The 26,329-nt window shown below is 39.5% G+C and overlaps 2 protein-coding genes across 12 annotated transcripts in view; both read left to right on the top strand.

Annotated features, from left to right (window-relative positions):
• The window catches only part of LOC131231641 (uncharacterized), a 78,506-nt gene that overhangs the window by 28,579 nt on the left and 23,598 nt on the right, over positions 1-26,329 (top strand). For all 10 annotated transcript variants that reach the window (XR_009164484.1, XR_009164482.1, XR_009164483.1 and 7 more), the window contains one exon: positions 3,229-3,547. Coding sequence is in view for 7 of the 10 variants with exons in the window: in XM_058227903.1 (XP_058083886.1) it covers positions 3,229-3,547 (319 nt within the window). In the remaining 3 variants the exon portion in view is untranslated. The remainder of the gene's footprint in view (positions 1-3,228; positions 3,548-26,329) is intronic.
• LOC131231642 (uncharacterized) lies at positions 15,578-18,338 on the top strand. Of its 2 annotated transcripts, XM_058227906.1 has the most exons (3): positions 15,578-17,614; positions 17,714-18,065; positions 18,189-18,338. In XM_058227906.1, exon 1 carries the CDS (start codon positions 16,174-16,176, stop codon positions 17,398-17,400), a length of 1,227 nt encoding a protein of 408 aa, XP_058083889.1. In that variant the 5' UTR covers positions 15,578-16,173; the 3' UTR covers positions 17,401-17,614; positions 17,714-18,065; positions 18,189-18,338. The 2 variants fall into 2 exon arrangements, with proteins under 2 accessions (XP_058083889.1, XP_058083888.1); XM_058227905.1 differs by having other exon boundaries at positions 15,578-18,065; positions 18,189-18,328.

The following is a 26,329-nucleotide window of genomic DNA, read 5'->3' as shown; positions in this document are numbered from 1 at the left end:
TGGGAGAAGAAATGAGATGTGGGATGCTATTCTTGATCTTGCCATGGCATACAATCTAGCTCTAGCAACCACAATACTTTAAAAAGAGAGATGAACATTTAATAACTTCAAAAGTGGATAATGTACAAGCTAAATGGATTTCTTTCTACTTGCGAAAACAAAATGATCAACATGTAATGATTGCAAGGTTGCACTAGGAGAGAGTTTGATCGTGCAACATAGTTTAATGGTTATGGTTGTTTACATTAAGAAATAGAAGAAAGGGAGTGAAATTAATAGGAGTAAAAAACTACGTGGTGGAATTTACAAGGAGAGAATATTGTTGTTAGGATAGATCTGCTAAATCTGATTTCTATGGAAGGATATGTATATACAAGTGTATATATTTCTTAGGATATGCCATGATAACTTGAGAGACTACATGGTGGAAGATTGTGTCTATCATTCAATAACAATAACCAACATTTATATAATGAGATGCATATCCTAAGAGATATATACACGGCTGTATATGCATATCCTTCCATACAAATCAAATACTAGCGTACTATCCAAACAAATGTTATTCATAAATAAATCGATGGAAGAAGGGAAGTGGAATGTTGAGGAAGAAGTAAATCTTATGTGCAATGAGGTGGTCGAGTGCGTTAGGAAAGCGACAAAAGATGTTTTAGAAGTATCTAGAGGGGAAAGCCAATCATGTGAGGAAACTTGGTGATCGAATGACAACATATGAAAAGCTATTCACAAGAATAATTCTTGTTTCAAAGTGTGGCAAGGGACTAGAAACAATGAAAATTTTGAACACTATAGAAATGCTAAAAAGATTGCTAATAAAGTAGTAAGGCTAAACTTAATGCTTATGATGGTCTTTACAATAGATTGGAACAAGAGAAGGTGAGAAAGAGAGGGAAGGGACCTCATGTTAGATGCATTACGAGTGATAACCAAAGGGATAGAAGGACTATAAATGAAAGGTGGAGAAGCTGTTTTCAGAATTTGTTAAATGACAACCACTATAAGAGCTCAGGGATAAAAGGACTATAAATTCAAATGACGTCAAAGGCCATAAATACTTTTGTAGGATTACGATATTGAAAGTGAAAGAAGCTTTGAGAAGATGAAAATAGGAAAGTTCTACGGACCAAATGGTATACCAACAGAGGTATGGAAGTATATGGGAGATACTGGGTTATTTTAGTTGGCAAAGTTGTTTAACAAGATTGTAAGGGCGAAGAAAATGCTAGATGAATGGAGGAAAAGTATCATGGTACCTATTTATAAGAATAAGGAGACGTACAAAGTTGTAGTAACTATTATAGAATAAACTTATGAGCCATACTATGAAACTTTGGGAGAGAGTGATTGAGCAAAGACTAAGGCATGAGGCGAATGTATTAGAAAATTAGTTTGGTTTCATGCCTGGGAGGTCTACCATTGAAGCTATTTTCCTACTTAAACAATTGATGGAGAAATCTATGGAGAGGAAGGATCTCCATATGGTCTTTCTTGACTTAGAGAAAGTATATAGATAGGGTCCCTAGAGGGTTAATTTGGTGTGTGTTGGGAAAGAAAAGAGTTTCTAGGGGATATATTGACATGGTTAAGGATATGCATGGGGGAGTAATAACAAATGTGAGTACAACTATTAGAGATACAAGTGAGTTCCCAATTACTTTAGGCTTGCACCAGGGGTTGACATTGAGCCTATACCTTCTCGCATTGGTCATGGATGAGTTAATGAGGCATTCACAGAAAGAGATCCCATGATGTATGTTGCTTGTAGATGCATAGTTTTGATTGACAAGACGGGGGACGGCATAAACACAAAGCTAGAGTTGTGGAAGGGTGCTTCAGAATCTAAAGGATTTAAAATTAGTTAGTCTAAAAGCAGAGTATATAAAGTGCAATTTCAGTAATAGTTGGAGTGAAAATGAGGAATTAGTTAAAGATTGCTAAGCAAGAAGTTTCCCAAAATGACCATTTTGATTCCTTGGGTCAATAATTCGTGATAGTGAAGAAATTGAGAAGAATGTTGCCCCTAGAATTCAAGCTGGGTCGAAGAAATGGAGATATGCCTTTGGGGTTTTATGTGATTGCCGTGTACCACTCAAACCAAAAGGGAAATTTTATAGGATAGCTATAAGACCAACCTTGCTTTATGGGACAAAATGTTGTGCAATTAAGGAAAAACATATTCATAGGATGAATGTAGGTGAAATGTGGATGTTTAGATGGATGAGTGGCAAGACAAGGAATGATAGGAATTAGAAATGAATGTATTCGAGGGAACTTAGCAGTAACACCAATAGGCAATAAGATGAGGGAAAGTAGACTTACATGGTTTGGTCATGTACAAGACCAAGAACCGTGCCAGTTAGAAAGAGTGAGTTGGTACAAGTTCAAGGCTCTAAAAGACCCAAAAGGATGTGGATGGATGTAGTAAAGAAAGAATTTATGACTTATGGTCTAACAGTAAGGATGGCCCTTGATAGAGTGGAATGACAGAACAATATTCATGTAGCCAAACCCAATTAATTGTAGGGCTTAGATGATGATGGCTCATCCAAGAGGTGTTTCCTTGATTGCATGGTCTGGATCAATCTCCATGTTCAGAAATTAACAGCTTGACATTTGACACTGGGTACAATTTTCTAAATAGTACCAGGCACGAACCAACTTGTGAGTCCAAGATTGCAGCTGAATCATTATCCAATTTATTGGTGTCATCACCCTTTTTCGAAGCCTAAATGATTGCTTTTCTCTTTCTATTTGCACATTTAGCTTTGTTAAGAGCACATGCATGTGCAATAAAGCTCCTCTACGTGCCACACATACCAGCATGGTGCATAGGTGCGAGATCTAATCCATCCATCAGGTTGGTCTGGCCTTGTACATGTTTTCCCAAAAATAAATCTGGTCCAATCAGCATTAGTGCCCCAGTATTGGAAGCCAGGGGATGGGTTAGAAAACTTCAGCCAAGTTTTTCGGAGGTGTACATTTGTTTTGCAAACTGCGGCCCACATGACCAGTTGATCAACTTGACTCTTGGGCTAGGGCGTCAATATGGTGGTACTATTCTGATGATGATGGATTGGATCTCGGACCTATTGTACCATGCTGGCAAATATGCGGCGTGTACATGAGATTTATTGTACACACATGTGGGCCCAGCAAAGCTCTTGCACATTTATCTTCTGTAATGTATTTAGTTGCTTGTTGAATTAGATCTAATAAGTCCGGCTCATTTGGGAGATGGTGATGAAGAGATTCCCGAAGAGGATGCAGTTTGCAGGGTTTGTCTTGACGATCTGAGCGAGGGGGGAAGTTCACTCCAATTGGAGTGCAGATGCAAAGGTGCCCTCAGGCTTATACACGAAGAATGTGCAATGAAATGGTTTGGCATTAAAGGCAACAGGATGTGTGATGTTTGTGGGGCCGAGATTCTCAATTTACCAGTGACTTTGATTCGGATGCCAAGTTCTTCTCGAGCTGATGGTAGACAACAACATCGCGTAAGACGGCACCCAAATTCAGCTGTGACCAGGTAACTGAACACAGACATTGCTGGCATCAGTATTGAAGAATGCTAGGCATGTGTGCATCATGGAGCTCAGTGAAGTTCTCACAATAACATCTCTACCACGCACAGCACTGCTGTATGGTGATCAGGCTCTCGATTTGGTGGACTACCACATGGATGGGCCGTAGATAAAAAATCAACTTGACAAGACTGGTTTCCATTCGACTGGTGGCCTGAAAGGGGACAGTTCTCTCAATAAATGAGCAGCAGTCTACATTCAGTGGGAAAAGACTCAAGAACCGAATTGTCATGGTTGTCCAATCACCATATTTTCTGACCTATGGCCTGTCCATTCAGTACCAGATCAAATGTCCTAATCAACATATGCATTTGCAATATGTATAACAGCACTTCATAGAACTTGTTGAATGTTGCATAGTCATGGTATTTTTATCTCATGTTTGTCTAATTGTTATGATAAGTGTGAATTTGTGAGATTAATAGAAAGAAAAGAAAAGAGAAGAGAAAATGATAGAAAAGGAGAGGACAGAGGGACGGTTGCTCTAGTTGAGCCCATACATATCCCACCTCTCCATTTTATTAGGATTACTTGTTTAAGCAATAAAATAAATACCCACCTTGCTTAAGTAATACATAAAGCAAACCACCCATGGGCCTAAATACTACCCAAAACATAAATTAAGCCCAAGCAATCCACAAAATCCACACATAGATCCATCTAACATTTAATACTCCCTCTCAAGTTGGAGCATAGATATCGTGCATGTCCAACTTGGATGTAAGCTTTTCTAACTAACTTCTCGAGTGCTTTGGTAAACAAATATACAATCTGATCATGGGAAGAAATATATGGAGTGAAAATTTATTTATGAGATATCTTATCCCGAATTAAGTGGCAGTTTTGACCTCAATGTGCTTTGTTCTCTTAGAAAACAATGGATTGTTGGCGATATGAATAGCAACTTAATTGTTGCAGTATAAAACATTGGAACTCGAATCACAAATCCCAACTCTTCCAGAAGTTTTCAACCAGACAAGTTCACAAGTTGTATGTGTTGTCGCTCTATATCATGCTTCAACACTAGACCTGGCAACAACATTCTGCCTTGTGCTTTTCTAGGTGATCACATTTCCACCAAGAAAGGTGCAGTTAGTTGACTGCTTGTCACATCTCAACGTTGCATAATCTGCATATGAATATCCAGCTACCTCAAGATGGCTATGAGACCTATAGAAGATACCTTTCCTAGGTGCACACTTCAAATATTTAAGAATCCTGATAACTGCAACTAAATGTATGACTTTGAGATTTTGCATAAACTGGCTAACCATACTTACAGAAAAGGCAATGCCAGATCTATCAATGATTAAATAGATAAGTTTGCCAATGAGTCTTCTATAGATATCAGGATATATGCCATCTGGATACCATGGACTGCATACATGCCATATTTGCATATGTAGTTTCTGTACCATTAGGCATTATGCGGTCACACAAAGAAGTATGTGACTGCTTAAGCCGCAATTATGCAATTATGTCATCGTATATTAATGATGCAGGACAATTAACCACTTGCTCTAAAAGCTCGAATTGTTAGAGTATGGCGAATTAATCCGTTTATCTCATAGCTCAGGCCTCACATCTCATGGGTTAAGACCTCGGCCGAACCCCCCTCGTGGGCTTGTGGGCCCCAAATCACATGGGCTGCCCACCCCGAGTGTGTCCCCACATCCCACAGGCTACCCCACTCGAGCCCGGTGTGAAATGCCCCTGCATTAATCACCCCCGGTGAGGAGTCTCAAACACGAGACCTCATCCGTGGGCCCCAAATCACATGGGTCACCCACCCCGAGTGTGTCCCCGCATCCCACGGACTACCTCACTCGAGCCCGGTGTGAAATGCCCCTGCATTAATCACCCCCGGTGAGGAGTCTCGAACATGCGACCTCCCGCTCTGATACCAATTTGATGTAGGACAATTAACCACTTGCTCTAAAAGCTCGAACTGTTAGAGTATGACGAATTAATCCCTTTATCTCATAGCCCAGGCCTCACATCTCATGGGTTAGGACCTTGGCCGAACCCCCTCGTGGGCTCGTAGGCCCCAAATCACATGGGCCACCCACCCCGAGAGTGTCCTCGCATCCCACGGGCTACCCCACTTGAGCCTGGTGTGAAATGCCCCTGCATTAACTAATCAAATTTCTGACCGTTGGGACTTTTTTTTGCTTTCTTTTCTCTATTTTTTGGCCTATAAATAGGCACTCCCCTCCCCCCCATATTCTTTTCTCTATTACTCTCTTGCTCTCTCTCTCTCTCTCTCTCACACACACACACACACACACACACACACACACACACACACACAAACTAATACTCATTCTCTTTGTTAACTCTCTTACTCTCTCTCATTCTCTCTTAAATCTTTTACTCTTTCATTCTAATACTCTCATTCTCACTTAACTCTCATACTCTCTCTCTATAATACTCTCATCAATAAAATTTCTATGTTGTTTTTTCACATTTTTTACTATATGTATTCATTTGAGTACTTGTTAGTTGACTTATTATAGTTTAATACATGTAATAAATATAATAGATTTTTAATAAAATTAGTAGTAAAATTATAAAAAACAATTCTTTGTACTTGTAGCATTTTTACGTATTTTTTAATAATTTTAACCATTCTCTGTTTTTCATATATATATATTATATAAATTTTCTAAAAAGAAGTTTTGGAGGTTGTGCGATCACATATGTGCACAACCCCTTGGGTCACATGCGATTGCTTATGCCATTTAACAACATTCTTGTTAATAACTCTCCTTCCATATCGAGTTTGAGATGTGAATCCATTAGTACATATGTGGATTTGGCACCAAGCATGCATGTCTCTTTCAACAAATCACAAATATTTTTTCTAGCATAAATTTATCCCAACTTTAGATCTCACCACTTCAATATCGAGAAAATACCAAGGCAAACCACTGTCTTTACTTTAGAACTGAGAGTGAAGATATGACTTCAGTTTATCAATACCCTCCAAGTCATCACTTGTGAGTTTTGACTACAATGTCATCCATATATACAACAAGTACAATATGACCAGATGTTGTATGTCGGGAGTTAAATGATTTACTTTACTTTTCTTCAACCCATAAAATATTACCACATTGCTGAATTTCTCAAACTGGGCTCTTGGTGACTATTTCATCCTATAAATAGACTTGTTTAATGTGCACATTTTGGAAGACTCCCCTTAAGCAACATATCCATGAGGTTGCTCCATATACCTCTTCTTGCAAGTCCCCATGCAGAAACACATTCCTTACGTCTAGCTGAAAGAGAGGCCAATCACGATTGACAGCCATAGAAATAACGACTTGAACCATATTGTGTTTAGCTGCCGGTGAAAAAGTATCCAGATAATCTACTCAATAAACCTAGGCGTATCCCTTGGCTACCAACCTAGCTTTATAACAGTCAGTAGATCCATCAGACAAACTTAACAGTGTAAACCCACTTACATTTAACTGGTGTCGTACTGGATGGAAGATTAATTAACTTTTATGTACCATTGGAATACATGGCGTTCATCTCCTCATCCATAGCCCTTTTCTAATTTTTGTCCAATAATGCATCTTGAACTGACATAGGGATAGAAACAACAGATAAGGCAAGGGCAAACTTTTGATAATTGGTGGATTAGTGGTTAAAGGTAACAAAGTTGGAAATAGAATGTGGAACACATGAACACTTACCTTTATGAACAACAATATATAGATCATTGATATCTTCTATAAACACAGAAGAAGCTGGAACCTCAATAGGTGCAGTACACGTCGGCATAGAGTGAGAGGGAACGATATGTAATACTTGGTTTTTTATCCTTTTCCTGTAATATGTTTGCGTGAAATCCCTCTGAGGTGGCGACTCAATTACAAAATTGGTTAGAAACACGTAGGTAAATGAACTTCTAGATGAGTGACTTATACAACATGTTCAATATTAATATAGAATGGGACATTCTAAAAAAAGGTTATGTTAGCTGTCACAAAATACTTTTTAAGTGAAGGACAATAGCATTGATAGCCTTTTTTAGTGCGGGAGTACCCCAGAAAAATGCATTTAACAAAACTCGATTTAAAAAAATAAAAATAAAAAATCTTGGATAGGCCTAAATAGGTGAACAAAGCAAATACAGCCAAAGATTTTGGGAGGAACAGAAAAGCTTAGCCGATCAGGGAACAATGAAGAGAATGTAATTTTTCTATCCAATTTGAAGAAGGCATTCAGTTTATTAAATAACATGCGATAAGAACTACACCCTAGAAAGACCGTGGACAGTCATTTCCAATAACAAAGCACCAGTGACATTAGATGTCTTGCATTCAGCTACCCTATTTTGCTAATGTATGTAAGCATAAGAAGTTTGATGAATAATACCCTGACATTGTAAGTAGGGTTGAAAATCCTTAGACATAAATTCCAAAGCATTATCAGATCTAAGTATCCATAAGTTTGTACTCAACTGAGTTTTTATTTCACTATGAAAGTTTTGAGATACAGAAGACACTTCTGACCTATGTTTCATAAGATATAACCAAGTCATTGTGGGATAATCAACAATAAATAGAGCAAAGCACTTAAAACCTAACAAACTAGCAACTTGAGTTGGTCGTCACACACATAATGAACTAACTTAAATGGGGCATCACTTCTTTCATCAAATCTAGAAGGAAAATATACTCTATAATGTTTACTCAACTGACATGTTTCACACTCCAAACTTGATAACTTAGAAGGAATGGAACAAGAGTCTGTAGTTTTGTGAGAGATGGATGACCTAACAATGATGCCACTAGATTGTAGGATCCTCGGGAAGCAATGTAGCACTAGCACCTACTGATTCTCTCCGAATAGTATAGACTCATGACCTCCACCAATCATCCAGTCCGTCTTGAGGTCTTGAAAAACACAATAGGAAGGAAAAAAGGTGAAAGAGCAATTTAGACAATTTACTTAACAGTAAAAGATTGAAGGAAAATTGAGGGGCATATAAGACAGGATAATGACACAGACGCATTAGGCTGAATGGTACCAAGTTTGACAATGTTGGAGGAGGCACCATAAGGTAATGTAACCAGTGTTCGAAATATCGGCATCGTGTTACGTATCGCATTCTTGGGATACGGATACATATCGGTTATCGCATGGGATATATCAGTTGTATCGTGTAGTGTATCGTTGTTGTTGGAAACATTAGGAAATTGGTTGAATTTTTCAATGAAACTTCAGTGATTGTAAAAAATGACATCAATACACACTTACAAATCAAAACATTACAAAAAACAAGTACACATAATAGGTTTTCTTTGTATGGGGTCCTAAATTTATGCGTTGTCTAATTGAATTGATGCAAGTATATTCAATGTCTATTCATATAATTTATAAATGTAAGAAGACGTGTAGAAACACAAGCAATACATTTAAAAGCAAAATAAGAATCACAAGATTAGGTTACATACATGTTTGATTTTATGTTTGGACACAAGATTGCAAATGATTTGCGAGAAATTGGGAAATTTTGATTTTTTTCAATTTTCTGCAACTCGGCCCCATCTCCTCTAAATCTCGAAATCGAAGCTCTACATGAAAAATCATGGATTTGTAACAATTTGACACTAATTTAACATGATTTACAGAAAATAAAAGGATCGAAATTCGAAAATGCTCACCAGATCGAACATGTGGGATATATCACACTACCCGTGTGTTTCGTATCGCACGGGTGGGATACAAGATATATTGTGGGATATATTGACCGATATCGTCGATATTTAAAACATTGAATGTAACAGACATGTTAGATGAAATAAGATTAAAAGAAGAAAAGAAACTATGATCATATTGTCATGTGCGATCGTATGATCGATTATGCAATCACACAATGCCATAACTGGGCTGGGATCACATATGCAACCATGACATAAGCCATAAGAAGCATATGCAATCGCATATGGCTTTATGCCATTTTCTTAAGCCTTTCTCTCCATTTCTCTTTCTCTTTCACCCTGAAGCTTTTTAAGCCTAAACTAGCTTCCGCTCTCATAATCTCTCTCTCTCTCTCTCTCTCTCTCTCACACACACACACACACACACACACACACACTTGATTTTCTTGAAAAAGAAGAAGGCAAAGACCTAAGGAATTTAAATGAAGAATTAAGGATTCAAGATCAAGGATTGTGTTTGTGGCTTGTGCATTCAAGCCTGTCATTCTCTCTAATCTCTAATCTCTAATTCTCTAGCTCTCTACCATTCTCATAATCTCTCATTAGTCATTAATAATTTACTTGTTACTAGTTAGTAGTTACTATCATTCTCTCATTCTCTCTCTCTCATTCCCTCTTTCTATTCTCTCTCTCATTCTCTCTTTTGCTTTCTCACTCTTTGATTCATTCTCTCTTACTCAAATCTCAAATCTCAATATATTGGCTTGCTAATTTTCTATTTGATTTGCTGATCCTTTTTAAGCTTGATTGTGGTATATTGTATGTGTATCTGTATATTGTCGTTTGTTTGTTTATTCTCTTTTTCAAGTTTAATTTTTTACAAGAGTTCAAGACAAGATGACTACAAGAGTATTCAAGATTCTAGACAAGACAAGAGTTGATATCAAGTTTCTTTCTTTCTTTCACTCTTTTTTCTAAGATTTTAAGGAATCAAGATTCAAGACTCAAGACAAGATGAAGGATTCAAGAATCAAGTTTCAAGCAAGACTTCTATTTTTTTTTTCTCTAGTCTCCCAACTCTCTCTCTGTCTCTCCAGACACCCCCCCCACACACACACACACACAAGCATAGTATAACTATATTATTCTCCCTCTCTCCTCTTACAAGGTAGTGTAACTCACACACAAGCATAGTATAACTATATTATTCTCCCTCTCTCCTCTTACAAGGTAGTGTAACTATAGTACTCTCTCTCTTTTACAACTTTTGTAACACCAGTATAGTGAGACTCTCTCTCTCTACTTTGAAGTTTCTTATTTCTATTACATTTAGCAATTAGTAGTACTAGTAGTTTAGTACTTAGTTACTAAATATTGTTTATCATAACTATAATATTTAATAGTTACTACTTAGAAGCAATGTTTTCATATTCTTATTGCATAATGTATCACACCCTTGGGATACAGATACATGTCGGTCATCGCGTGGGATATATCAGTTGTATTGCGTAATTTATCATTGTTGTTGGAAAACAATTGGAAACACTGGGAAATTGGTTGAATTTTTCAATGAAACTTCAGGGATTGTTAAAAAAGACACCAATGCACACTAAAAAATAAAAAAAGTCACAAAAATAAGTGCACATAATAGGTTCCTTTGTTTAGGGTCTTAATCTATGTGCTATTTGGCTGAACTTATACAATTATATTCAAGTCAATTCATAAAACTTATAAATGTAAGAAGACATGTATGGAAACACAAGCATTACATTCAAAAGCAAAAGAACAAGTAGAAAACTAGAAATATACCTGTGGATTTTGATTATTATTATTATTATTATTATTTAAATTCCCAAAATTGCCAAGAATGTGTAGATTAGGTTATATGCATGTTTTATTTCGTGTTTAGACACTAAGATTACAACCAATTTGGGAAAAAAATATTGATTTTTTCTCCAATTTTCCGCAACTCGGTCCATCCCCCTCAAATTTCAAAATCGAAGCTCCAAATCTATAATTTAACATGAAAAATTATGGATTTCTTACCATTTGACACTATTTACAATATATAAAAATGAATCAAAACTAAAAAAACACACCTTTTAGAATCCGACCCCAAGAAGCTTCCAATCACAATTTCAGAGAAATTTCGAAGATTTTCTTCCAACAAACTAGAGCAGACCGGTCAAAATCACCTACTAATGTATTAGGAAGTTAAAAAATAAAAAATAAAAAATTATGTGATTTTTTAGACAAAATAGCATCGATTTCCTTTTATTCCTTTCGATATCGCACCCCATATCGATATATCGCATGATAAATTACACATTTATGAAGGGGGAGTTGTATCGCAATAAATTGTGGATATCGCAATATCATGTGATACGTTGCACGTTTACCATGAAAAATGGATATTAAAGTTGGGTTTTGTGTCACCCATTTGGGATAACAGATATATTGTGGGACATCGGTGATATCACAAGATACTAAAAACACTGGTTAGCAGCAGAACTATGGTTACTAACTAGTTACTACTTAATATTGTTTCTCATAACTATAACACTTACTACAAGAAGTAGAAATATAGTACTTACTAATTACTAATTTATCAGAAGTCCTGTAGTAATTACTATTTAGCTCTTCGATTGCTAATTAATATTTAATGTCTATTTAGTCGACTCAACATTAACTCTCATTCATCATCGCTTCTTCCTAATCTTCTTCTTTAAGACCCAAGTCAAATGATTCAGGTTAGAAGTATGGGAGCTATCGTAGTACTATTGAAAAGTCTTTGATAGTATGTGATCTATGAGGGTTTGTAATTCTGATGACATTGACCGGCATAAGCAACACCTTGCACATGCCCTGGGATCAAATGCAGGAGGATGTCCCAATGTTACTCCAGAGATCCGAAAATAAATTATGGAGTCCATGGACAAGCATGCTAAAAAAAGGTATGATGCTGTAGTTATCCAAGAAGAGTTTATGTAAAAAGAAGCATATGAAGACATTGATGTTGTTGATTTGGATGCTTGTAGACCACCTTCGTCCGTAGGGCGATCTAGACCATTGACAACTAAAATAGCCTATGGGTATGGGCCAATGGATAGGTGGTGTAGACCATACACTGAGGATGTGACTGACCAAAGGGGTAATGGCAAAAGATCCGCACGAATTACTTTGGAAAACCACTGTAAACAAAAAGATAGGAAAATCATAAGTTAGTATATCTCTAAGTGGTTGTACCAAGCCGGTATTGCTTTTAACGCCGTAAAGTTGAAGAACTTCAAGGTTATGTGATGTAAAATCGATGCATGAACCAAATATCATGTGAGATCAAGTAGCAAAATTAAGATAATTAACAAAAAACAAAACTTGCCATAATCATCACAGATACCATGAAAACCAAAAGAACATCGTGCATAATCCTAGCTTAGGTTACTAACATCATCACACAAGATCATCAAATAAAAGGAAACTATGATCTAATGAATGTAGGGACATTCGATTAGCATTGGGAAAGCTTATCTCAAAGTAGAAAACCTAATACATCCTAGGGTGAAATTAGGGTTTTACGAAATTGGAGAAATCTAGGAATTACAGTTCATAGGATCAAATTGATTAAAGGGGTTAAAGGTTTGAGGTATGAAGATGTGGGAATTAAGGCTTTGGTTATAAAGATTGTAAGGATTTTGGATGAATTGAAGAATGGGAGAAACTAGGGTTTGGTAATTTGGGAAAGTAGGGAAGTTAGGGATTTATTGGTTTAGGGTTAGGGTTTTGGGAAAGCAAGAAGGGGTTTTGATTTTGAGGGTGATGGGAAACCAAAAGGGGCAAGGCGTGGTCATACGGCCAACCCGAGGGGTTCACATGTGTGGCCGTATGGCACACGTGTGGCTAGGTTGGATGGGTTTAGGTCTTTTAGGGTTTGGATTGTTAATAGATATGGGAAAGGTAGGTTTAGAAGAAGATGGAGATTTGGGATGGGAGAATCGAAGTACTTTGAAGAAAATACCTGGATGGAGAATGAAGAGATGGTGATGTGAGGATAGATGGAGACCTCGCACCTCCATTGATGAAGATTAGCCTTACACTAGTCTCCCTTCCAAATTACATGGAAGTATCTTCAAATCTCATGAAGATGGAAGAAGAAGAAAAGAGAGCAAAGCTTCTTCTTCTTCTTCTTCTTCCTTTTTTTTTTTTTTTTTTTACAAAATCCAATGGGGGAGAGAGTCACACGCACCCCCCCCCCTTTATAGCTCTAAGAAGTTTCAATAATTACAATAATCACCCTGTCTTGTGAATATTAACGAAAATAGCCCTATTATAAATAAAATCAACTAAAAACACTCATAATGTGTCCAAACATAAAATAATCAAAAACTAAATCCTAAAAGATGATAAAGTCTAAAAACTGATATGGATGATCTACGATCAATGGCCTGATCATGTGATCCAACGACCCGATCGTCATGGCTCTCTAATCCAACGGTCTAGATCTCTCCATAAAGCAACCAATGTGCATCTTCCCAGTGTGAAGTCTTTCAGATGCTCGCATATGCACATGGGATCTTCAGCACGATCACGGGTACTCACCTAGCCACTGGGAAATTGGTGCGGCCTGCCTTCTCCTATGATACGTATGTAAAGGTGTACGTGAAGTGATGTCCTCATTAACTCTCCTCGGGTGAGAAGAGTTCGCCTCTGGTGGACTAAAACTCCTATAGCGCTCCAAAATGTTTGGATCTAAATGATGTGGCTCGTTCTCTGCAATCCACGTACTATCTGAAATCGGCCTGTGCTTCCACTTGACAAGGAATTTCTAAAATCCCCCATGTCGAGTGGAAATTGCTTGTGCATCTAGTATGTCTTCTATCTGTTCGCTTCGAGTAGTCAGGGAGGCTAAAGGTGGTAATGGCTAGGAAGATTAGTGAGGTAGGGGCCATGGGTTTGCGACTAGGTCATGGTCTGTGGGAGGGTCTGTGGATGGATCAACATGCGAAGTAGCAAGACCCTTGTATTGTACTAGATCTTCCACATTAAAAGTAGAACTAATTCCCATGGTAGGTGGAAGGTCTACCATATATGCATTAGGCCCCAATTTCTACATTATTTTGTATGGTCCTGCGCTATGCGCTTGTAACTTTTTAATGGCCCCATGTGGGAACCGTTCAAGTCTCATACGAACCATGACATAATCTCCTACTTGGAATTCACGAAACTTGCGATGAGAATCAACAAATGCTTTGTATTTTTCACAGTGTATCAAATAGCGTTCGTAGCGGTAGCGTAGCGTAGCGATTTCACTACGTAGTGCTGGAAATAGCGTTTTTCCCCTGTAGCGTGCGCTATAGGGGTCGTAGCGTACGCTTCGGATATGTAGCGTGTAGTGCAGGTAGCGTACGCTACCTGTTTGGTTTTTTTTTTTTTTGCTTTTTCAGTGCAGGAAACAGTGGTGAACTCACACCACAAGCTAAACTTAAGTTAAAAAAAAAAACAAAAAACCTAATTCTAAAGGGTTTCTGATCCCAAACCGCAGTAGCCGACGCAGCTGCTCTCCCTTCCGATCCATTTGGAGACCCAAAATCGTCTCAGAGAGGCCATCTGACGCTACTACTCTCCCTTCCGATCCATTTGGAGACCCAAAATCGTCTCAGAGAGGCCATCCGACGCTGCTGCTCTCCCTTCCGATCCATTTGGAGACCCAAAATCGTCTCAGAGAGGCCATCCGACGCTGCTGCTCTCCCTTCCGATCCATTTGGAGACCCAAAATCGTCTCAAAGAGGCCATCCGACGCTGCTGCTCTCCCTTTCGATCCATTTGGAGACCCAAAATCGTCTCAGAGAGGCCATCCGACGCTGCTGACGCTGCTTCTCTCCCCACCCTTCAATGTTATGGTCAAAAGTCAGCTGCCAGGAGCAAATCGACCTCATCTCGAGACAAAAACAGGTACGCTCCTTTTTTTTGAATTTTTTCGATGTACAATGAAAATAGCTTGGTATTTTCAATTTTTTCCTCTTTTTTTCCCTTTTAAAATACTAGTTACCATCGGTTTGTTGTTCTTTATACCTTTTTTTTTTTTTCCCTGTGGTATGGCCCATGTGGGCCCCACTGAGGTGCGTGAAGGGGTGAGATGTGCATTATTTTCTATGGTGTGGCACACGTGGGGCCCACTGAGGTGCGTGAAGGGGTGGGATGTGCATTATTTTCTACGGTGTGTCCCACGTGGGGCCCACTGAGTTGCGTGAAGGGGGTGGATTTGCATTATTTTCTATGGTGGGCCCACTGTGGTGTGCGTATGTTTATTTTTGTGATTTACTGATTTATCTGTGGTGTTTTTTTTTTTTTTTTTTGGTCAAGTAGTGAACTAAAGAGAGAAGAATGTTTGAAGAAAAAGAGAGATTTTGCATGGAAATATGTGGCTGATAATCAACTTGGATAATCTCATAGAAATTATGTGCTATGCAAATTTTGTGGTCAAAGATGTACGGGAGGCGTGACTCGCCTAAAGCATCATTTGGTCGGAACCCACAATGGGATAAAGCCGTGCCCAAAAGTGATGGAAGAAGCCAAGGAGGAGTGTAGAAAGGCTTTAAAGGAATATCATGATGGAAAAAATAAAAGAAATGAGGTGTTTCGAGATATTGGGAGAGGGGGATCGACATATCTTTCTGGTTCTGGCTCTGCAAGTGATAGCACTAGTGTGGGTAATGATGTTTTCATTGGCAGCCAACTTGGTAGTGGATCTTCTGGTAATCAACCAATGGCAAGAGCAAGGGGTCCTATGGATCAATTTGTTAGCAGTGAGCAACGTCAATCCACATTGAATTCAAGGTGGAAGAAGGAAAAAAGAAAAGAAGTATGCAGGGTGATTGGAAGATTTTTTTTTGGGAATGCTTTGTCATTCAACCTGTGTAATAGCCCATACTTTTCAACATTGTTTGAGGCTTGGCAAGTTTGGACCGGGATTGAAGCCATCATCCATGCATGAGATGAGAACATGGATACTAAAAGAGGAGGTTGCTAATACTGATAGTTTAATGAAAGCATACAAAGCTTCCTGGAAAACTTATGGATGTTCAATTATGTCTGATGGTTGGACGGATGGAAAGAATAGAAGCATTATTAATTTTTTGATTAATTCTCCGATCGGAACAATGTTTTACAAGTCTATTGATGCTTCAGATTCAATAAAAGATGGGAATTTGTTATTCAAATATCTTGATGAAATTGTGGAAGAAATTGGGGAAGAAAATGTGGTCCAGGTTATCACGGATAACCATTCAAGCTATGTGAGTGCTGGGAAGAAGTTGATGGATAAGAGGAAAAGGATATATTGGACTCCGTGTGCTGCACATTGCATAGATCTGATGTTGGAGGATATTGGAAAAATGAAAATATATTTTGAAACGCTTGAAAAGGTAAGGACAGTGACGAAGTTTATTTATGGGCATGGAATTGTATTGAGCATGATGAGAAGCTTCACGAATAACCATGAGCTTCTACGGCCGGTAGTAACACGCTTTGCAACATCATACCTCACCGTTCGAAGTGTTTACAAGCAAAAGAATGGTCTTATAGCCATGTCTGCATCGGAACAATGGTGCTCATGTTCTTGGGCAAAAAAACCTAAAGGAATAAAGGTACGGGCTATTATAGTGTTTGATCCGAAGTTTTGGCCTCATGTTGCCTTATGTGTTAAGAGCACCATGCCATTGGTAAGCATTTTAAGAGAAGTAGATTCGGAAGAGAGGCCAGCAATGGGGTTCATTTATGAATTGATGGACTTAGCGAAGGAGAAAATTGCATTTAATTGCAATGATGTAAAAAAGAGATATGTTCCAATTTGGAACAAAATAGATGAAAGATGGACTCCTCAGCTTCATCGTCCTCTACATGCAGCCGGGTACTATCTGAATCCTCAAATACGGTACTCAGATAAGTTCTCTACACACCTTGAGATAAAAAGGGGGTTGTTTGAATGCATGGATAGGATGATCCCCCGTGAAGAGCATGCTGATGCTGATATTCAGTTGGATGAATATGACAAGAGAAGAGGAGATTTTGGCTCTCTCCTTGCACTCGAAACCATGAGAAAGCGTTCCCCAGGTAATTTATAATTTTATATTTTGATATTTTCATTGTTATGTAAATTATATTTTTATAATTGGTGAAAGTATTTAATTAATTTATAAATTATAACTAATTTATGTAGCTGATTGGTGGGAACGCTTTGGAGATAGAACTCCACAACTTACGAAGTTTGTAGTACGAGTTTTAAGCCTCACATGCAGTGCTTCTGGCTGTGAGAGAAATTGGAGTACTTTTGAGCAGGTGACTTTTGTACCATTCAATATTCTAAATTGGCTAATTTTTATTTAGTAGATTAGCAAGTCTTTGATAATTGACTGACATAGATCATCACATGATCAGATCCACACAAAGAAGAGAAATCGGCTAGAGCAACAAAAACTCAACTCTCTAGTATATGTGATGTATAATATGAAATTGAGAGAAAGAAGCATGAAGAGAAGGGCGGCAATGGATTCAATATTGGTGGACCACATTGAATCAGATGATGAATGGATTGCTGAGAAAGAAGGCCCTGTTCTCCCAACTGATCCATCGTGGCTCGAAGATCAAAATATGGCCTTTGATATTAGTGTCATTACAACTATTCCGGAGTCTGATGATCCAGTTGACAACAATGCACCATCAACATCTAATATTTCTGAAGGAGATTGCCCCCCACCTTCCTCAAGGAAAAGGAAGGCAACTACTTTAAGTAAGTGTTTATAGTTATAGACTAAGTTACATGAACATTTTTAACAAAGAAAGTAAAAGACCCATGAATCTCTCTCTCTCTCTCTCTTTTTTTTTCTTTTTTTTTTTTTTTTAAAATGTGTAGGTGGTCCCATGGGAAGATTTCTTACTCCTATAAGAGAGGAAGGAGATATAGGAACGAGTGTTCATGGTGTGGATGATGTACATGCAGATATAGATGCTGATGCTAATGATGAAAGGCCTAGACATGGTGACGAAGTGAATGAGGATGACGACAATGACGATGACCTATAGAGTTTAGACACTAGAGTCTAGAGACTAATTGTTGAGAATTTGAGATGTTGATTTTGAGGAATATGACATTTGTATTGTACTTAATGCTCTTAACTTTGGGATTTTTATTTTGAAGAATGTGACATTTATATATTTTGCTTTTTTCTTACTATTTAATATTTATCATATATATATATATTTTAAATTAAAAAATAGAAGTATTATGTAGCTTACGCTACATGCTACACTATTTCGCTACACGCTACGGAGGGTTGAACGCTACGCAACACGCTACCGCTATTTAAAACACTGATTTTTCATTACTTGCATCAATTCGCTTCCTGATCTCACTATGCAACTTATGTATGTGACGTGCAAACTCATGTGTGGACTCAAATTGCCTATGTGATATAGATATGGGTATGAGATCTACAGGTTTCCTAGGTTTGTAGCCATGCACAACCTCAAATGGACTCATGCCTATGGACCTATTAATGGAACTATTATATGCTAACTCGTCTATAGGCAAAACAATATCCCAAGTTCAGACGTGATCACCCACAAGGCATCTAAGCAGATTTCCAAGACTCTTATTGACAACCTCAGTTTGATCGTCTGTTTGAGGGTGATAGGCAGATGAGAATTGAAGCCTAGTACCCATCATGTGCCATAGTGTCTTCCAAAAATAGCTCATAAAGCTTACATCACGATCAGACACTATGATCTTAGGTAGACCATGTAAACTCAATACCTCTCAAAAGAAAAGCTTAGCCACCTTAGAGGCATCTGATGTTTTCGAGCACGGAATGAAATGGGGCCATTTTGGAAAAACGGTCCACAATCACAAATACGGAATCATGTTTCTTGATAGTTTTCGGTAAGCCCAACACGAAATCCATACTAATGTCCTGCTATGGAGCATGGGGTGCTGGCAACGGTGTATACAATCCCGTATTTTGCTTCCTCTACTTTGCCAGTTGGCAAGTCCTGCATTGCCCTACAATCTTGGCTACATCTCGCTTGAGACTTAGCTAATAAAATCTATCCTCAATAAGGGCAATGGTCTTGTCCCTCCCCAAATGACCGGTTACCCCTCCTTCATGAAGTTCCCGAACTAGTAAATCACGGAGGGAGGTACGAGGAACGTAGAGTCTGTTACTTTTAAATAGAAACTCATCAATGATGACAAACCCGCGACTGTTGGTCAACTGACCATCTCGCAGTGACGCGTACAAATCTCCAAAGTCTGGGCAAGTAGGATTCTCCTCTCTCAGCTGATCAAAACCCAATCACTTCCACTCTCATACTCTAGAGTAGTGCCACTCGACGACTAAGGGCATCAATAGGTTTGTCCTCGACCCCAGCCTTATGTTTCAAAACGAAAGAATATTCCTGAAGAAATTGAACCCATTTGGCATGCCTAGGGTTTAGTTTCTTCTAGGAACTGAGATAACGTAAGGCCTCATTGTCAGAGAACAAGACAAATTCTTGTGGTAATAAGTAATATCGCCAATAGTGCAAGGATTGGACAACCGCATAGAATTCTTTGTCATAGGTGGAATACCGTTGCTTTGCCTTATTCAACTTCTCACTAAAATAAGCAACGGGGTGCCCTTCCTGACCAAGCACGCCACCTATACCTACCTCAAGGACTTTAGAAATGTCTGGAAGGCGCAGGACGGGGGCTTCACTCATCTTGCCCTTAATCTCCTTAAATGCTTTAGATGCAGCTTTAGTCCATACAAACTCCCCTTTCTCGATGCAATCTGTGATGGGAGCCATGAAGGAACTAAATCCTCTGATGACCCGCCTATAAAAAGTTAAGTCATGAAAACTTCGCACCTCGTGAATATTGCGCGGTTCAAGCCATTCAACTATGTCCCGAAATTTCTGGGGGTTCACTCTCATGCCCTTAAATGATACGATGAACCCTAAGAAGATAACACTTTTTGACATAAACATGCACTTCTTGAGGTTGACGTAAAGCTTTTCCGTTCTGAGGATCCTGCAAATTTGCCTCAGATGGTGGAGATGCTGTTCCTTTGATGTGCTATAGATAAGAATATCATCAAAATACACCACAAGGAACTTATCCATAAAAGGTCTCAACACCTGGGTCATCATTCTCATGAATGTGCTCGGGGTGTTAGTCAAGCCAAAGGGTATGACTAGACACTCGTATAGCCCATCCTTCGTCTTGAAGGCTGTCTTTCACTCATCTCTTGGGCGTATACGTATTTGGTGATACCCGCTCTTGAGTTCAATCTTTGAAAAGATTGTGGCATCCGCCATCATGTCTAACATATCATATGGGAAACTGGTACTAGACTGTGATTTTGTTGATGGCTCTACTATCTACACACATGCGCCACGTGCCATCTTTCTTAGGCGTGAGATGCGCTGGCACGACACACAGACTCAAACGCTCCTGAATGAAACCCTTCCTAAGGAACTCTACTTGCCTCTTCGACTCTGCATGTTTCGTAAGGTTCATTTGATAATGAGAAAGGTTTGGTAGAGTCGACCTAGAGACAAGATCAATGGCATGTTGGATGTCCCTCATGGGTGAAAGCTCATCTGGTAAGTCCTTTGGAAATACATCGTGAAACTCATCCATAATCGGCTTTGCCTGAGGGGGTCCCTCTGCACTAACCTCGAGTGTAACTTCTCTCGCCACTAAGGCGTACACCATCGAATCCACCGTAGTCTCTCTCTCAAATTCCTTTGCATTGATAATATGAAGAAACTTAGGTTGGGATTTCTTCGTATCCCTTGGGTTACTCGACTTCCCCTCAGTTTTCTTCTCCGCATTGATTTTTGGTGGCAGAGGAACTTGAGTGATCTTCTTGCCTTGATGCATGAATGAACACACATTTGAGTAGCCATATATTGTCACATCGTGGTCAAATAGCCATGGCCGTCCCAAAATGATGCGCTTAACATCCATAGGCAAGACATAGCACCACAACGAATTTGAATAGGATCCAAAATTAACGGGTAAGAGACATCACTGGGTAACAAGCATGGAAGACGCATCCACCCATGACACTCTATAGGACTAAGGGTGTGGGTCAGGTTTCAAACCCAAACAGGACAGTGTTAATCGACAATCACCTTGCAATTCTTCTCTCTACATTTTGCATGGGTGTAAAATATCGTAATCCGACGCCAATCATCATTCTCCTTAGTATTGGTCAAGGCGCACCTGACTACTGCAAGTGATGTGGTCTCTTCCTCTACTTACTCATCACTAGCACCGGTGATATTGGGCTTATAGACTTCTTCTTCACAATCGCCATGTTCATCTCCTTCTACCTCACCATCATTAATCACCAAGGCTTTGTTCCTTTCTTTCGAGGGACATTGATGCGCAATGTGGCCAACCTCATGACAATTGAAGCATCGCGTTTGCTCAGTTCCCTTAGAGCTAGCACTTGCTATTCCTTTTCCTTTGACATCTCTAGGGTCGGACTGGGAACCAATTTGGGGTATGGACCGACTCCCCATGTTAGGCTTAGCCCCTTGATGGTAAGGCTTGACACTTAGATCTCAAGAGTCATAACGCCTATGTCTTACACCACTTGGTACATGTGCTCCAATGTGTCACGTCACGAGAATAAAGTTCTCATTGGATCTCAAATCAGAGGTCTGTCCTAAATCTAGACAATGTAATCATCGAGTCGTTAATGTCACATCGCATCATGTACTCCTCGAACCTAGCGATGTAATCTGGCATAGTCATGTATCCCTGGCGCAAGGCCTGCTACCGGTATAGGAGCCTCTAATGATAAGAAAAAGGGAGATACTTTTCTTTAAGGACCTCTTTCATCTCGGCCCAGTACACAATTGGGGTTTTCCTCTTCTTTCAATTTTACTCTCCATGTTGGTCCAAAAAAGTTTGGCCTGGCCCACCAACTTTATCTTGACAAATCTCACTCAATGGGCATCAGATATATCATACCACTCAAAATAGTAGTCCATGTCTGCACCCAATCAAGGAATGCTTTGGGGTCCAAGCAACTATCAAAATAGGGAGCCTCAACTTTGACACCCTTCATGACTTGTGCATCTGGATTATGACGGTCATAACGTTCCTCACGTGGTGGTGACACTTGTGCTCAACCACAACCAACGCCTTGGCCACGACCACGTTCCCACCTATCAACATGATCTCCAGCCTAAGATTGGAACATCTTCCCCAATGTCGGGGTTTGCCTGTAAGGCGGCTTTAAGTTGATTGACGGGTGCATTGGTCGCGGTTAATTGAGTGGTAGTGGTTCTATTGTGCGCTTCAATGGTTGTCAGACGGTTATTGATATCATTAAGGGACTCGGCAATCTGCTCTAGATTCATTATGGGTTGTAGACCAAAACCATGTTCCGAACGAGTGGGCATACATAAGGAAACTTCAAAAAGGAAACTCTAGGTCCTAGAATAGCGTTAGGACAATGATAAAACTAACCTAGATATCACATTGGACACACTAACAAGAAAATTTAGCAAGTCGCAATTCTCAAATATTATGTTGAAAATCTAGCAGGTTGGTAATCCGAGGGTGCTAAATTGAAAATTCAGCAAGAGTATAATATGAAAATTACAAGTTGAAGATTCAGCAATGTGACAACCTAAAATTACTATGCTGAAATTTCAACAATGGTATAAGTGGAAATGCGAACTGAAAATTCAGTAATAGGATACTCCAAAAAAAAAAAAAAAAAAATCAATAATATGATCCTATTTTCAATGAATGCTCAATTAACCCCAGGTGTTAGTCTAACCTAGATGCAACACAAAATTCCTATGCTAAACCTATGTTCTCTGATACCAAATTTGATGTAGGACCAATGCATGAATCAAATATCATGTGAGATCAAGTAAAAAAAATTAAGATAATTAACAAAAAAACACAAACCTTGCCATAATCATCATAAATACCATGAAAATCAAAAGAACATCATGCAGAATCTTAGCCTAGGTTACCAACATCGTCATACAAGATCATTAAATAAAAGGAAAACTAGGATCCAATGGATGTAGTGATATCCAATTAGCATAGGGAAAGCCCATCCCAAAGTAGAAAACCTAATACATAGGAATTAGAGTTCATAGGATCAAATTGATTAAAGGGGTTAAAGGTTTGAGGTATGAAGATGTGGGAATTAAGGTTTTGGATAGAAGGGTTGCAAGGATTTTGGGTGAATTGAAGAATGGGAGAAGCTAGGGTTTAGGGTTTATGGGCAGACGAGCAAACGAGAAAGACAAACAAGACTACGGACATAGAAAGAAAGACTAGCTGACGGGTTCAAAAGCCAAAATCTTCATACAAGACTAGTGCGCGTGTGAAGATTGCAAACAAAAAAGGTTATGTTGTTGTAAACAACTAGGTGATAACCTATTCAAATTCAGGGGGTCAGGCCGGTTTCAGTAAACATCCGGAAGTGAGTAGGGTCATTTATAGGTTTAGGGTTAGGATTTTGGGAAATAGAGAAGGGGTTTTGATTTTAAGGGTGATGGGAAACCAAAAGGGACAAGGTGTTGCCGTACGACCAACCCGAGGGGTCCACACGTGTGGCTGTACGACACATGTGTGGCTAGGTTGGATGGGTTTAGGTCTTTTAGGGTTTGAATTGTTAATATGATGGGGATATCACGCACGCCCCCATACGCACGTACGCAAGGAGGACCTCACCATCGATCTGGATCGATGACGACGTCCAGTGAGGACCTCCTAGCTAGAGGACTACGTTTTGGTCCCTTGGAGTGGACCTGATCGTCATGTGAATCCCACCATGGGTTCTCATGATTGTGGTCCACTATTCTAAACGATCTAGTACTTTGAGTTTTGATTATTTTTGTTATTAGGAACATCATGGACGGTTTAGATTGCTTTGATTAGTTGTTATTTGTGGTTACTTTATCTCTAAGTAATAGGTTGCGCACGTGGCATGAGTTTTGGAGTATAGGGTTTTATTATAAATAGACACCCCTTGTAGGTTTTTTTTTTCCATTGAATATTATGAATAAAATTCTGCGTTTTCCTGCTTCTCTAATTCTCTGAGTTGTGGAAATCCAATTGGGTGCGAAACCTTCCCTTCTTCGAAGGGCTAACTACCGTGGTGCGAAACTACACCCATCCCGATTTGCCCCCATCTCCTACCATCAATATCCATTATCTCCTATGACCAACCAATCATTAAATCCTTTATTCTTTCGCAGCAATTCTCCCTTTGCAGCAGAATTTCGGAATCTAGCCCTGCAGGAGGGCTGAAACTTCGGCGGAGCACCGTGATCAAACTGATTATCCGTTTGGCCTGAAACTTGAGGGGAAGGTTGCCCACCCCTGGCCGACTAGGGCCAAGCTGACCTTTTTCTAATTTGTGGGCCCCACACACGTGCGAGCCACCACCAGCGCACGCGTGTCAGGCGGGTTAGCTGTCCACACGTGCGGAATCAGTTCTAGGTTCTCTCTTTCCTCTCTTTCGCTCCTCTCTCACCTGATTTCCCTAACCCTAACCCTAGATTGTCTAAATCCCAATTTCCATGCCCTTAGGGTTCCCCGAATTGAAATCCGTGAATCCCTTGGATTGGGGAAATATTTCTATGCATGTGTGGATGAATTTACTCTCCTTTGAGTATTGTTTGGTCTATAATTTTTATTGATCCAACCCTAACATGTGTAGGCCTGGACCTGCATAGATTCCCCTTGATTGAGTGCTTGACTTTATGTGGGACGTGGAATTTTGTGTGATTGTTTCTAATTTAGTATGATCTTAAGCCTGAATTTTTTTTTTTTTTCATATCATGTTTAATTTCCATGTCCTGCATCAAATTGGTATCAGAGCGGGAGGTCTCGTGTTTGAGACTCTTCACCGGGGGTGATTAATGCAGGGGCATTTTCACACCGGGCTCGAGTGGGGTCGCCTGTGGGATGTAGGGGCACACTCTAGGTGGGCGGGGCCCACGGGGAGGTCTCGTGTTCGAGACTCCTCACCAGGGATGATTAATGCGCATTTCACACCGGTCTCGAGTGGGTTAGCCTGTGGGATGAGGGGACACACTCGGGGTGGGCGACCCGTGTGAGGCAGTACCTATGCGATTTGGGGCCCATGAGGGGGGTTCGGCCGAAGTCCTAACTCATGAGATGTTGGGCTTGGGCTATGAGATAAAGGGATTATTTCGCCATGCTCTAACAGTTCGAGCTTTTAGAGCAAGTGGTTAATTGTGCATCATCATAATAGGTATGGGAAAGGTAGGTTTAGAAGAAGATGAAGATTTGTGATGGGAGAATCGAAAAACTTTAAAGAAAATACCTGGATGGAGAATGAAGGGATGGTGATGTGGGGATAGATGGAGATCTCGTACCTCTGTTGATGAAAATTAAACTCACTCCAATCTCCATTCCAAATCAAATGAAAGTATCTTCAAATCTCATGTAGATGGAAGAAGAAGAAAAGAGAGCAAAGCTTTTGTTTTTGTTTTGTTTTTTTTTTTTTTTTCACAAAATCCTATGGGAGAGAGAGTCACACGCCCTCCCTCTTTTTATAGCTCCAAGAAGTCTCAACAATTACAATAATCACCGTCTTGTGAATATTAACGAAAATAGTCCTAGTATAAATAAAATCAACTAAAAATACTCATAATGTGTCCAAACATAAAATAATCAAAAACTAAATCCTAAAAGATGATAAAGTCTAAAAACTGATGTGGACGATCCCCGATCAATGGCCTGATCATGTGATCCAACGGCTCGATTGTCACGACCCTCCAATCCAACGGTCTGGATCACTCCATAAAGTAGCCCGTGTGCATCTTCGCAGTGTGGGGTCTTCCAGATGCTCACATATGCAAATGAGATCTTCAGCATGATCACGGGTACTCGCCTAGCCGCAGGGAAATTGGTGCGGCCCGCCTCCTCCTCTGATACGTATGCAAAGGTGTACGTGAAGTGATGTCCTCATCATTATGGTGGAAGCGATGGGTTAATTTGGATAT

Source organism: Magnolia sinica, chromosome 17 (genome assembly GCF_029962835.1).
Source record: "Magnolia sinica isolate HGM2019 chromosome 17, MsV1, whole genome shotgun sequence".
Lineage (NCBI taxonomy): Eukaryota > Viridiplantae > Streptophyta > Magnoliopsida > Magnoliales > Magnoliaceae > Magnolia > Magnolia sinica.
This window is presented reverse-complemented; position numbering and strand designations above follow the sequence as displayed.